Source organism: Paralichthys olivaceus, chromosome 16 (assembly GCF_024713975.1).
Source record: "Paralichthys olivaceus isolate ysfri-2021 chromosome 16, ASM2471397v2, whole genome shotgun sequence".
NCBI lineage: Eukaryota > Metazoa > Chordata > Actinopteri > Pleuronectiformes > Paralichthyidae > Paralichthys > Paralichthys olivaceus.
Window position 1 is genome coordinate 11,285,443 of NC_091108.1, and position 14,182 is coordinate 11,299,624.

The 14,182-nt window shown below is 41.7% G+C and overlaps 2 protein-coding genes across 3 annotated transcripts; one reads left to right on the top strand and one right to left on the bottom strand.

The window, feature by feature from the left end:
- The first annotated feature begins 67 nt into the window (after positions 1-67).
- otol1a (otolin 1a) lies at positions 68-4,951 on the top strand. The gene is made up of 4 exons (XM_020104928.2): positions 68-3,104; positions 3,178-3,267; positions 3,443-3,514; positions 3,642-4,951. Exons 1-4 carry the CDS (start codon positions 2,660-2,662, stop codon positions 4,535-4,537), a joined length of 1,503 nt encoding a protein of 500 aa, XP_019960487.2. The 5' UTR covers positions 68-2,659; the 3' UTR covers positions 4,538-4,951.
- A 2,542-nt stretch (positions 4,952-7,493) lies between these two features.
- Positions 7,494-14,141, bottom strand: tal1 (T-cell acute lymphocytic leukemia 1). 2 transcript variants are annotated; one of them, XM_069511798.1, is made up of 4 exons: positions 12,752-14,141; positions 10,915-11,451; positions 10,488-10,576; positions 7,494-9,507 (listed from the first exon to the last, which is right to left on the bottom strand). In XM_069511798.1, the coding sequence occupies exons 1-4, from the start codon at positions 12,808-12,810 to the stop codon at positions 8,984-8,986; spliced, it is 1,209 nt and encodes a 402-aa protein (XP_069367899.1). In that variant the 5' UTR covers positions 12,811-14,141; the 3' UTR covers positions 7,494-8,983. The 2 variants fall into 2 exon arrangements, with proteins under 2 accessions (XP_069367899.1, XP_069367898.1); XM_069511797.1 differs by having other exon boundaries at positions 10,458-10,576.
- Positions 14,142-14,182: the final 41 nt, after the last annotated feature.

The following is a 14,182-nucleotide window of genomic DNA, read 5'->3' on the forward strand; positions in this document are numbered from 1 at the left end:
AAAGTGCAAAGCGGAGGTGGATGCTATTGATAATGGCCCACTTGACACTGCTCATTTGTAACAATAGTCAGCACTGTCAGGAGTGCGCAGCTGCAGACTCAGGGTGCACAAGCAAAACATTTGAGCCAATGGCGGTGGCTGCGGAATCAATCCATGACGTCATCCAGTATAAGCTTACAGAGCATGCTCTTAATAAATGTGGATATGTTCACCTCAATGCTCAGCAACCCATCTATCTATCTATCTATCTATCTATTTAGCTGTCTATCTATCTAGCTGTCTGTCTGTGTATCTATCTATCTATCTATCTATCTGTCTATCTATATATATAACTGTCTGTCTGTGTATCTGTCTGTCTGTCTAACTGTCTGTCTATCTATCTCTCTATCTGTCTGTCTATCTATCTATCTATCTATCTATCTATCTATCTATCTATCTATCTATCTATCTATCTATCTATCTATCTATCTATCTGTCTGTCTGTCTGTCTAACTGTCTGTATATCTGTCTGTCTATCTATCTATCTATCTATCTATCTATCTATCTATCTATCTAGCTATCTATCTGTCTGTCTGTCTGTCTATTTATCTATCTATCTATCTATCTATCTGTCTGTCTGTCTGTCTATCATCTATCTATCTATCTGTCTATCTGTCTATCTATCTGTCTGTCTATCTATCTATCTATCTATCTATCTATCTATCTATCTATCTATCTATCTATCTTTCTGTCTGTCTGTCTCATCAAGTATTATTATAACATAACAATAAAATACTGTATATATACACACACATAAGAAAGCAATTTACACAAACAAAAAACTTTCAATATAAAAATCCAGAATAGTAACAAATTATGAATTTGCCACAATAGCTGATGTGAGGCTGAGCCTTTGGTTAGAATATTCATATAATTGCACTGAACAAACTCTGCACCCTAGTGGTTTGTTTGGAGTAATATAACTGGCCGACCCATCATTTCCAGCCAAAGTGTGAGGGGTAGTTTTATTTAGTAAGGGTAAGTTTTATTTGATAAGGAAGTGTAAATCTATTAGAGAACTATCTGACAAGACTACAGAACAAATTGAATATTTAAAGTATAACAACAGGACAATTCAGCCACACAAAGCAGTCAACATGCACACTTATAATGATGCAGTGAAATTAATTAATAATAATTTCTAGCTTCCTATTGAGGTGTCTACTATGAATAACAAAGTAATCAGACTATTGGTATGAGATACTGTTATCTGGTGCCATAGTTCATCAAGATTCAAGTATATATATATATGTTGTTATATGTATGTTGTTTTATATATGTATATTCATCTTCAGTCATTCATGTGGTACATTGAACATTTTCACTTGGATATATACTGCCTAATTTCATTCTCTTTTATGTACAGATGCAATTGAATGTTGATGGATGTGATCCTTCTGTCTCATCATATGTCATTCCTATCGATAGGACAAATACCACAGAGTGAACAGTAGAGGGTAAATGTGCTTCAAAACATCGAGTGGGATCTGAAAAATGTCAAACACCAATAGGGAAAATAGAAGAGATAAAATAGTTAACTCTCATGCTCTTCTTCTTAAATTTTTTTTTTTAATGAGTTTAATTGGGAAAAAGTTTGGGGTTTTTTTGGAAAAAGGATGTGTTGCATTGGGTTAGTTACATTGTGCTAGTTACTTTGTTATGTTTGTTACATTATGATTTTATGGTACGTTAAATTATGTTATAAGAAATTATGTTATGCTACATTACGTTGTGTTGTGTGACATAACGCAATACTAAGTTACGTTGTTATGTTAAGTTAAATTACATATTGTGTATCAATGTTACATTCAGAGTAAATGTCAGAGGTTCAAACTACATCCAACACACATTGTGAGTCATGAGGTTTGGTTCACTGCGGCTGGGTTTCAATGAACTTTACTGGTCTTTTTGGATTTCTAAGATCAAGGGGAATGAATGTTTGGATCAATGTGGCAACGCCGCCTGTTTGGGGACATTGATCCTTCTCCCACTGGGTGTACGGTGATCCATTTTCTTCTTTTGAGGTCCTGCCAAATAATGTGATCACTTTAAGGTGCAGCCCTCGGTAACTCTATGATTCATTACTAATAATGTGTGAGCTTGTGTGTGTGCAAACAGCATGTGTGTGCACGCATGTTCTGTGGATATGTTTTTTTGTTCGTAACTTTGTATTTTGTCCTGTTTGTGTACAAAGCAAGCATGTGTGTGAGCAGCACCTCAGCGGTGTACACACTCTGGAATAATATCCCATATCACAAAGAATAAAGTCTTGCCTTGTGCACAACCTGCTTTATTTCACATCCCTAAGGAGTCACGTAATCTGTTCTTGCCAGCCCAGCTACCTCCTAACATCCCCTAGCGTTTTCTGTCCCTTGTTCTGTCATTGGCTTGATAGTGCAGCACTTGTTGTACTCAGGGCAATATAAGGAAGGAGGTGAGCTGCATACATCAGTAGTTGAGGAGGATGGAGTGAAAACTCAACACCACCAGGATCAGCAGGTAAGAGGCACTTGTTGCTTCCTAATACATTATAATCTGCAGTAGAAAAGGCCTTTTCCACATTGTTGCACCTGTTTCTAACTTCCTCTTTTTCCACAGCTCACTGTCCCAAGCTCTCACTATGCTCTCCACTCGCCTCATCTTCCTGATGGCTCTCCTCATGGTCCTGATGGCTGAGCTGACCTCCAGTGCCAGGACCACACGCAAACCTCAAAGCAGCAAGAAGCCTCCACGAGCTGGGAGCAGTGGTGGAGGTGGGGGTGGCGGTTTTGGACGAACCACCACCTCCCCATCCAGCAGCCAGCACACGGAGGAGATCACTGAGGTTATGATTGACACTTACTCCCTGTCCTCAACAGACAGCACCACCTACTCTAATGAAGCTTACTCCACCGAGTTCCACACAGAAGCCATAGTTCCTCTGGGGAACGCCGACGGAAACTACACCCTCGACTACAATGAATGCTTCTTCAACTTCTGTGAGTGCTGTCCGCCAGAAAGAGGCCCGGCAGGGCCCGTCGGAGAGAGAGGGCAACCGGGACTGACAGGAGAAAAGGGCCCTCCAGGTAAGAGAGTTCATGAAAATAAACTTTTAGATGTCAGAATTTTCCTTTTATCCTCATCTTCTCTGTTTTCTAGGGTTGCCAGGAGGGAACGGAGAAACAGGGCCAAAAGGTGCACCAGGACCAGCAGGACTACCCGGAGTCAATGGACTCAATGGCGATTTAGGTACCATAAGGCTAAAGAGAGAGAGAGTGAGAGAGAGAGAGAGAGAGAGAGAGAGAGAGAGAGAGAGAGAGAGGGAGAGAGAGAGAGAGAGAGAGAGAGAGTTCTTGAATGTGTCCTGTCAATATTTGCAGTACTTTGGTCACTTTCTACTCTTTATTTATCAAAACTACCAAAGGTGATAAAGGTGAACAAGGACCTGTGGGTCTTCCTGGTATCCCCGGGATCCCAGGAAAAACAGGAAACAAAGGTAAGTAGAATTAAGTGAAAACCTTTGTAGAAATCATTCAGATATTACCAAATATGTTTTAATCATATCCATCAATACACTTTGCAAATATACATGTTAACCTAATACATACATAACCTCTCTATAGGTGATCCTGGCCCCAGAGGAGAGAAAGGTGAACGTGGCTTCAGTGGTCTGAAAGGGGACCCGGGAGAAAGAGGAGAGCCTGGCCTGAATGGGACTAAGGGCAGCACTGGGCGAGAGGGGCCCATGGGTCCCCTGGGGATGTCTGGGACAAAGGGTCAGAAAGGTGAACAAGGACTTACAGGCAACGGTTTACCGGGTGACAAAGGAGAGAAAGGTGATGTGGGCGACCTTGGGCCTCTTGGTCTAAGAGGTGAGAAGGGCCCCCCAGGAGTGAATGGAACTGGTGGTGAAAAGGGAGAGAGAGGAGGGCCAGGGCCTCCAGGAGGGAAGGGAGATGTTGGGGCAAGAGGGCCCCCAGGACCTCTAGGCGGGAGGGGTATGGCAGGGCTGAGGGGGGAGCGCGGGCCCAAAGGTGGACGTGGGCCTAGGGGCCCTAAAGGCCAACAAGGTGAGAGTGTGGAGCAGATTCGCTCTGCCTTCAGTGTGGGTCTGTTCCCCAGCAGGTCCTTCCCCCCACCCGGTCTACCTGTGAAGTTTGATAAGGTGTTCTACAATGGGGAGGGGCACTGGGACCCGGCACTCAACAAGTTCAACGTCACCTACCCAGGGGTCTACTTATTCAGTTACCACATCACTGTGCGCAACCGGCCCCTGCGTGCTGCCCTTGTGGTTAATGGGATTCGGAAGCTGCGGACTCGGGACTCTCTGTACGGCCAAGACATCGACCAGGCATCCAACCTCGCACTGCTGGAGCTGAACGAAGGTGACCAGGTGTGGCTGGAGACGCTGAGGGACTGGAACGGGATTTACTCCAGCACTGAAGATGACAGCACTTTCTCCGGCTTCTTGCTTTACCCAGAATCAAAGACCAAACCTATTGCTGTAGAAAACCTGTGACTGCAACCTTTGACCTTTCATGAGCTCTGACTGAAACTTCAAGTAGATTCCTCACAGCCTTCAGCCTCCTGCACTGCTCTGTCAAACCAATATGATTCAGCTGATTCTGCTGCTTCAGTATCTGCTGCTGTCGAGCTAATCAAACCAAACCCTCTGCTTGCTCTGCTGTATTTCTGGAGACGGATGAGGCTTGGTTATACTTCTGTATGCAACACTTCACAATGCATTAAAAACAACTGTGCTTGAAATAAATGACCCTTGAGTTATTTACTCAGAAACAGAACTAGAAGCTAATTAAAAAGCCATTAGTCATGAGAATAGACAGATAAGCTGTGTGTCAGTGAAACCAATTCAAATGTAGAAATAACTGAAGTTCATGATATATAATTGCACTTGTTTCCCCACTAGAGGGAGTGAGATGCCCAAGTTTTGCAAAAGAGGCTCCAGCCATTATAAAATAAATGCAGGCGTCAGACTGAATGTTGCATTAAAAATGTTGCAAACATGGAATAGGAAGTTGAATGAATAAGATATTCTGTGAGAGAACAGTTTCATCAAATCAAAAGCGAGACTCAACATGTTCTGGTACACTTACTGACTGCTGCTTTCATTCCACACAACAGGACGGTAAAGCTAATTCTTTTGGACACTTCTAACTCCCACATCTTATTCATCACATCTCAGTTGCTGATGAAACATCTGAGTTTGGTTCAGTGCCTGAATATGTTCAGGTCAACACGGTACCGACGCAGCATCCGAGAACAGGAGTGAAATATTTGTTATAGTTTCCTCACTGACAGAATTTAATCACACTTGATTTGACTTTATTTGTAGAGCACTGTTCATACAATAAATTCATGTATATAAACATAATTCTCCATAGCTAGTTGATCTCCTCAATCATTTTTTTTGACTATATGCTATATCACCTTGATAAGAGATTGCACATGGAGTTACAGGTCAATTTAGCCTTTTATTTTATTAACACATATTGTTATAGTGTAAGATGTTGAGTATGACCTATTACCTAACACTTTATGTATTTAGCTCTTTGGGCCATTCTTTACCCTCTCAGATTTGAAATAAAATGTATTATTATTAATTTATATTTCCACCCCACGCATTGATTTGAAATTAAAAGAAAGAAAATGTCATTCACAATTTGATTTTACTTGCATCTAAATAATATGTATATATCCTCTGCTTTTTTGAGGGAAGCACAGAGTGTGCAGCCGGTGTTATATGGCAACATAAATTAAAAATAATTATAACATAAAACAATGTCACACAATAAACTTTAGTGTATGCTATTTTTAAATTATGCCCAATTTAACATTATTAAAGTCTTCATTTTTGTTATAGGTCTCTTTTACAAACAAATCATCTTCATCATCCTAACTTGTCTTCAAAATGGTGTAATTGAATATAATTTTTGAATGTTACAAAAAAATCAAAAGTGCATTTTTAGTTCCCAGGGGATTGAATTTGATTCCATTATTTTGGAATGACTTTTAAGTCTGGAAAGCTACAAATGTCTCTAAATTGCAACTTTGAGTGATGAGAAAGGACATTCATTATTTACATTCCATGAAGAATACTGTCAAACCTGTAAGAGAGGAAGAGGGAAGCCTAGAAATTCATCTCCATCTACTGGTGAAGCACATACATTTACCTTACATTTCCACCTTAATTATGTTGCTGTTGGTGGCAGTGGTAGTGGTGTGTGTCTGTGTGTGTGTGTGTGTGTGTGTGTATGTGTGTTAAAATGTTGTTTTGCTTGTTTGTTTATAGGCCTATCTGTGGATATGTGTGTATGTGCGCATTTATGTATTTTCTACTACTCTGTGAAAATATAAATAACTACCTTGGCGCTGTGTGCAGTGTAATCTGCTCCCAGCAGGCTGGATTCCCACTGTGAGAAAGACAGTATATTGTTCCTGCAGCACCACAGATAACAACTCATTAGCATACTGAATCATTTGGCTGCAAGAGCCACTCTGCCACCCATCTGCACTGAGCTGATAAACACACACACACGCCAGCTCACACACACACACACACATACAGATCTATGCAGAGCACACACATACACCCACAAACATGTACACACACACGAGCACAGGCCTCCTCTCAGTCCCTCATATACACTCCCTGTATCCCTCTCTTTTTTTGTGAGTCTGTGTCTTTTTGAGAGTCGGGAACACTGAAGCAGGTAAATGTTTGGCAGGCATTAACCTGGAGAGGCCCTCAGAGGAGTCCCAGCACAGCCAGAGCCGAGCACAGGAGAGGTCTCCAAACACCTGGATGTCTCTGATGCTCTCTGGAAGAAATTATAGTCTTTTTTAGCAACATGCAAAAAGCTGATGCAGTTGTGGTACTGGTGGAGAAGTCTGCTGTGTAAAAGTAAAGGAAGTAGACTTGAGAAAAATGTGGCGCTAATTTCCTATTAATGATCACTATACGGCCCAAACATAACTTTTGGATTGCGTAAGTGAATCGCTTGCCGGGGCGGCTGGAGTTGCGATCAGTACGGTGGTTCCACAGTGTGTGTACAGACACAACAGTGTGCGGGCTGTCAAAACCACTTTCACAATGGCAGGATATCCTGCAGGTCACAGAGCCACGGTAACCTCCAAGGGAAGTTGTCACTTGTTGGTAGGAAGTGAGGATTCCAGCGTCTAGTGGGGGAGTTTCATAAGGAGACATGTGGTTTTAACTATACACTGTTCAGATATGGTGGGAAACAGCTGTGTGGTATATGCCATCAACTTCCTCTAAGTCAATTAGGTTTTGAAGGGATGAAAAATATTATTTAATGAAGGAATGTTCTTAATGATGCAATGAACTTAGCTGGACTTAATTGAACCACACCAAACTGATATGAATTTATTTTAATTGAATGCAACTCAAATAAACTCAAATGAACTGAACTGAGTCAAGAAGAGCCACAACTTGCTTGAGTGAGATCAAATACAAGGCTTTTCCTCTTTGTTTTATTCAAGGGTTTTTGTATAAAATTCATCGCTTTGACATTGGATATATTTATTGATACAGCTATCTTACAACAAATATGTCATTAACAAACGTACAATGTCCCTTTACTGCAAGTCGTAAAATACCATAGTTACCAAAGGTACCAATAGAGGCTACTATTAAGTCCTGCTGAAAAAAGCAGAATAACGAGCAACGCACTTTCCTCTGAAAACTGCTGGTGTCATTATGATATTAACACTGTGTGTGTGTATGTGTGTGTGTGTGTGTGTGTGTGTGTGTGTGCGCGCGTGTGTGTGCGTGCGTGTGTGTATGTGTGCGAACCTCTGCCTGTATGCGTGTATGTGATATGCGGCAATGAAGGGATTTTGTCTGTGTACCTTACTAAACTACAACTGCATTACAGTTAAAAGAGAAAAAAAACACTGAAAGAGACATTCATATCAAAAGGTCTGCATGGGTCATCTCATGATTTCATTCAACCCATAGTTTGTACACTTTAAGAAACACACTGCATGTCTTGTACCTCCACAGCAATTTCAAATAGTTAGAGCCACTTGTTCCAGGCAGAGAAATAGTTTACCTGTCTTTTGCTGTATTCGGTGTAAATTTTTATCACCACCTTAAAGTGTTAAAATAATTAAAATGGTACCACATTTGATGTACTAGGTTCAGTTGCTTGTTTTACATTTCCGACACTTTCTCTCATTTATCCCCATTTCCTGTCTCCTAAAAGACTGTTTTGCTATTAAACCCATTGACAAACACACTACGGTACATCTTCAACCACATGACTTGAACTAGAGTCACTGTTATTACATTGTGCCGTGGAAATATAATGCTATTTACAACATATGCAACTGCATGGATAGTCCGGTCCATTCGGTTACGGCCTGCAACCGAGGCAAACTCACTTTTGTGTCATTGCTCTAACACATTAAATTTGTTGGGTGTGAATCTGGGCTTATTCAGTTACACTTTAGATCCATTTATTTGCAGCAATCTGTAAGCATGTTGGCTCTATTCTACCCGCATCAAAATGTAATCGATATCACATTACACATCAAAAGTCTTTGTTTGGTTTTGTTTTGTTTGCTCATTCTTTCTTTCTTTTTGTGTGTGTGTGTGTGTGTGTTTTTGTTTTTTAGATAATCCAGTATTTGGACTTTCAAAACATAGAAAGTCATAAGCCACAGTCCAGTTAAATACATAAGACATGCAGAATTTACAAGTCTGTAGTTGGATCTAATTCAATCACAATCGAACCAAGATATTGATCAGTGCTACCTCAGGTTTACTGTGCTAATGGTCTATTTTGGACGCCTCGCTCGATTCTCCTTCCTACACTGACAACTCAAAGCTAACAGGTCCTGAGCATATCCATGTCTTTTTTAGATTCTCTCATTGTTGTCTTTCAGTCTCAGGTGTTGTGTCCATGGTGTGTTGGCATCAGCATCATCGGCGGCTGGAGCCATCCAACGGGCGTCCATTGCGCCTCAGATCCCTGGCAGTTAGATGCAGCGCAGTCCCACGAGAAGCTGTTAGAGTCCTTGGAGCTGGAGGTGAGTCCTGGTCCTCCATAAAGCTTTCAGGGCTGCCCTCGGCATCGCCGTCAGGCAGGCTCCCACAGCTGGAGCCTGGCGACATTGTGCCCAGGAGGTCGTCCCTGGCCAGGCCCACCACTGTGTCCTGATGTGGGCCACCCTGAGGACCCCCTTCATGGGCCCCAACCAGCAGCCCTGTTTCCCCATCAGTTGTGCTGCCAACGTTCCTCCCTCCGTCCTGGTCCTCGAGGAGGTTGGAGAGGAAGCTGATATACTTCATGGCAAGCCGAAGGATCTCGTTTTTGCTCAGCTTCTTGTCTGGAGGGTGAGTGGGGATGAGTTTGCGAAGCTCCGCAAATGCCCCGTTCACGTTCTGCTGCCGCCAACGTTCACGGCTGTTAGTAAAGATGCGGCGAACAATCTTTGGCTGGCCAGCTAGTGGAGGAAAAGAGACAGACATCAGGTAGGCGGTCAGGAAAAGAGGAATCAGTGAAAGACATGACACAAACAACATGAAAGGCTGGGCTGAAACCGATCATGCACTCGGTAGAAGAATGAAGCAATTTATAAACGATAAAAATAAAAAAGTAGGAAGTAGCAGTGGGAGATGCACATATGTGTTGAGGAAAAAGGCTTGAAGTTTAATAATCCCAAAGAATAGTGTTACAAAATTGATTCTGTTTAACCATGGATTTTTAGATGATGACACAGAACCTTGCAAAAATAAATAAGTGTTCCATAAATAAATATTGAGTGCCAAGTAATAATGCTAATGTGATCGAGGAGAAATATTTGATGTAGCATGTAATACCAGGGTGTCGGAGAGACAGTGTGCTCCCTCTTTCATATGCTATTTACTTTTTTATTTATTGAGGATTCTTTTTTTTTCTTTAAAAGAATAAACCTACTGCAGGTAGTCACATCCTTCCACCCCCGACAATGGTGTCTTCCAGGCTATTGTCGCCCTTGGAACACACCCAGTCTATCTTAATCCTTCAGCCCACTCTGCAGTAAAACCTTGGCATGGAGGCAGCAGCACCCCCATCCTCCACCTCTGCATAAGGCAGTGAGTGGGCAGTGGTGGAAAAGGATGTTTCGAATGAAATAAACCCCCAATCTGGCTGAATAGATTTCACTTTAATGCCGTGCAGGTATAGTGTTATTTGACATTCATGTTATCCTCATCCATTTACACCATGAGTTATGATGCATTTATTCCTCTTGGGTTAGACACTTAAGATGAGTGTTCTTTTTGCAACACATCTTCTGCAACACTCAGATTACAGTATAGATCCATGTCAGTGGACGAATGACAATGGAGATGAGGAGTGGACATTTAGGGGACTAAATTGGCAGAAGGAGGACACAGCAGAAGTGCGTCTTACCATACTTATAAAGATCTAAAATGCGCCTACCCTCGTCGAGTTCAACCTCATAAGGCGCCGGGCGGCGCTTTACCCTGTTGCTGGGGTACATGCTGTACTGATCCGACTCCCCTCCGAGACTACAGCGACAGAAAGCAGACAAAAGGTGCACAAGTGTATGAGAAAAACATGAAATCGAGTATTCATCATTTCATTTGTGGCATATACTAAGAACACTCCTTGCACCAGGAATACACACACACATACAAACACACACAGGCCAATTCTCCCTGTTACACATCCACATATGTTTGTTTACAACATAATACAAACTCAACAAGCATCTATTTCCTGGAGTCTGTTCAGGGCAGCATCCAACAGACCTCAAAGTTTCTATTGATACCACCTATGATCAATTGAAACGTGCATTCATGAAACTCTCAGATTTTTCTTTTTTTCTCTCTCTCTCCACCTTTACCTGTTGATGGCGGCGAGAGGCTGCGCCAGGTTGTAGAGCATCGCCCGAGCCGGGACAGGAAACGCGTTTGGACTCAGTTGGACCATTCGAGCGTCGTCTCGGTGCGGCGGCGGCAGCGGCAGCGGTGGAGGTCTGCGAAGTTCCGTGATCGGCACCAAATGGCTCTCAGTCCTCTGCTCCACCGCTTTTATAGCGTCCCTCCTGGAGAGCTCGATCACCGGCACTTCCTTTTTCAGGTCAAGGGCGTTGTGAGAGGCAGTTTCCTTGGCAACGCCATTGATGATGATGCTGATGCTGGTCCCGTTGCGCGAGTTCTGCAGAGGAACGTCATCTGTCTCCTCTACCCCCTTGAAGCCTCCTCCCCTCGACTCCCCCGCCTCCCCTCTCCTCGGCTCCTCGTCCTCCTTGCATCCGTTCTGTCTGGAGATAATGGAGGAGTCCTCTCGTTTTCCAGGACCGGACTCTGCGTTGGGACTTCCAGGACACAGCTCCGGCTGCCGTTTTTCCATCATTGTCGCTCGCTCAAGTCCTCTACTCCTGAGTGAGATTTTCATCGATTAATTTACATCCCAAGACATTATTTCTTACAATGTCAATATACCACATAACCATGCATATGCTTTCCATATCAGACTAACGTAGATCAAGAGTATATTACAACTGCAGTCAAATTCAGGAGTAAATATTTACGATATGAATTAGCATTGATTAGCATTATTACTTTTTTAATCAAATGCAGACTTTATATTTCAAAAATGGGCAGTGTATAAAATACAGTTCACTGGATATTATTTACAATCTTTTTTTATTATGTTTTAAAATTCATTCATTTTGTTCTATATATATCTAAAACATGTAAACTGCATTATATACATGTTTCCAGTAGTGATACCTCTTATATGCCATGAAAACTAAATTAAATAAATGTAAAATAATTTTGTTGAAGGTTTGAGAGCTTTTGTAAAAGTTAAACTTGCTAGGTTAGAACAACTTACTCTACAATTATTAATTTCCCCCAGTGACAATTTCTTCTAATAAATATGAAGGTATATATCTACAGATATTTAACTTGTCCTTCATAGTTTTATCTTGTGGTTTCTGCTTGGTTCTTTTTCTATGAATCTCTTATCTACACTTGGCCTTCACACCAGTTTATAGTGACAGTTTATACCGTTAACTAACGTTTGAGCTTCACATGAATTTACCCTCTATAATTTTACAAAGCGAATTTCAGCTGTGTTTTTATTTGGAGGTGAAATTCGTACTCTTATAGAGGTTATGGCTGGAGCTTGCTAATAGGCAATCCTAAAATAAATAAATAAAATTCCTTCCGTTTTTCCTGCCTGCAATGAAATCCACATTAAGCTTGAAAAAAAAACCACACTCGGATCTGGCCATTTTCATTCAGTTATTAGAGATGGTCGTGTCCTTTTCCTTTAATCGTGGTGAAGGCCATGGAGCTGTTGTTTTTTAAGCTGAACATCAAAGGCAAGACACACTGAATATGCGCTACATCGGCGAAGTGTTTCCATTGGTTATTAATTAGATTAAAAAATCCTCACAACACTACTCCTTTATACACCGACAGCAGAACGAAATTCTATAAAACGCACTTTTATTTCTGGGAATTCTCCATAGGCCTAGCATCCGTTATTACATCCCGTACAGTCTCAACCACCCGCGATCGGACAATGGCAGAAAAATATAGGCTAAATACTCCGAACGTGACACCAATAAAATGGAAACGATCGCAATCCAATTACAGCCCTTTGGAACATCGAATGCGCCGATTTACATAAAGAGATGTATTCTTCTTATTTTATTTTTTAGCACTTACCGTTCCAGCCGTGTTGTTGATGTTACTGTGTAAGTGGAGCCATTTTGTGAGTGGGTCATCCATGTCTGAGCTTTTTCTTTTTTTTCTGCTGCCAGTTGTGGAGCGGTGTGTGTGTGTGTGTGTGTGTGTGTGTGTGCGCATGTGTGTGTGTGTGTGTGTGTGTGTGTGTGTGTGTGTGTGTGAGTGTGTGTGTAGCTGAGTTATTTCTCGCCGCATCCAGTGCGCTCCCTCAGTATGGGGAGCGGAACACAGGCCGCAATGTGGCCGAGTGAGATAAGCGCACGGCAGCGGCCTCTTCATTCCCGATAAGCCCCTAAACCCATTATTTATGAAATGATTCATTATTATTTGGCTGTCGTGGGCTATACAGGCTTGTGGAGGGCAAAGCATTTTAAAAAAAGCAAACAGGCACAGAGCAACGGCCTGTAACAACGTGAGGTATAGTAGCGTATACTGTAGCTATAGATGAGGTGTTTTAATTCTTCTATTTTTGATGAAAGAAACAAAAGGGCAGGTGAAGCTTTTGACCTTTTGGTATTTTCAACAAAAAGGGCCCTTTTTTTTGGCAAAGATCATTTATGATGACACAACTGATGACTTCATAGTGTATTTTACATTATCTTATTTTTTATTTATCACTTATTTCATCATGATAAAAAAAAGAGTTAATCCCTTAATTCATATGAATTTCTGCGCCTTGAGGCTAAATGTGCCACTGATACCAACGATTACAAAGTACAGGGGTCTAATTATAGTGTCACGTTAATTGAATGGACATTAATTCTTCTTAAATAGATAAATAAATATAAGGAAATAAATAAATGCTTGTCATTGTTTGCGTCGGGGGGCTTCGCTCGGCGGTTCCCCGGGGTCCATGAGGGGAGTCGTGGCTGGAGGAGATAAAAGCGCATCGGCTTCTGCGCCATCAGATAAAACGGCAGCAACATCAACGGTGACACGATATCAGAGCACATCCAGAACGGCCTAAATGGCGGTAGGTACACCCTAACAACGGATTTCCCACGCAGACATCGTTTCTTCATTGCAGATAAATACATTTGCAGCTTTTTAATAATCAAAACTGTAGTTTGCATTAAAAACCAAATTTCACCAATTCAGTCGTGACAATGCGAACCATAGATGGATAGAATAGATAAAACGCACCTTTTAAAGCTAAATAAGCACCGATCCCTACAATTAGTCACGACCTTTAAACGGCAGTCACGACCATCATCCTATATCCGGTCCTTAACAACAGCATCCCTTGCACGACTTTCAACATCCTGCTTCGTAATCTCTCCACTGAATATAATGATTTGAAATAAGTCCATTCAAGGTCTAATTGGCCTCCAGGTGGAATGGGTAATTTAAGGAAAACATCTTGCACAATTGGAAATAGTTTTAATATTCAAAATATGTCCATGGCAATGT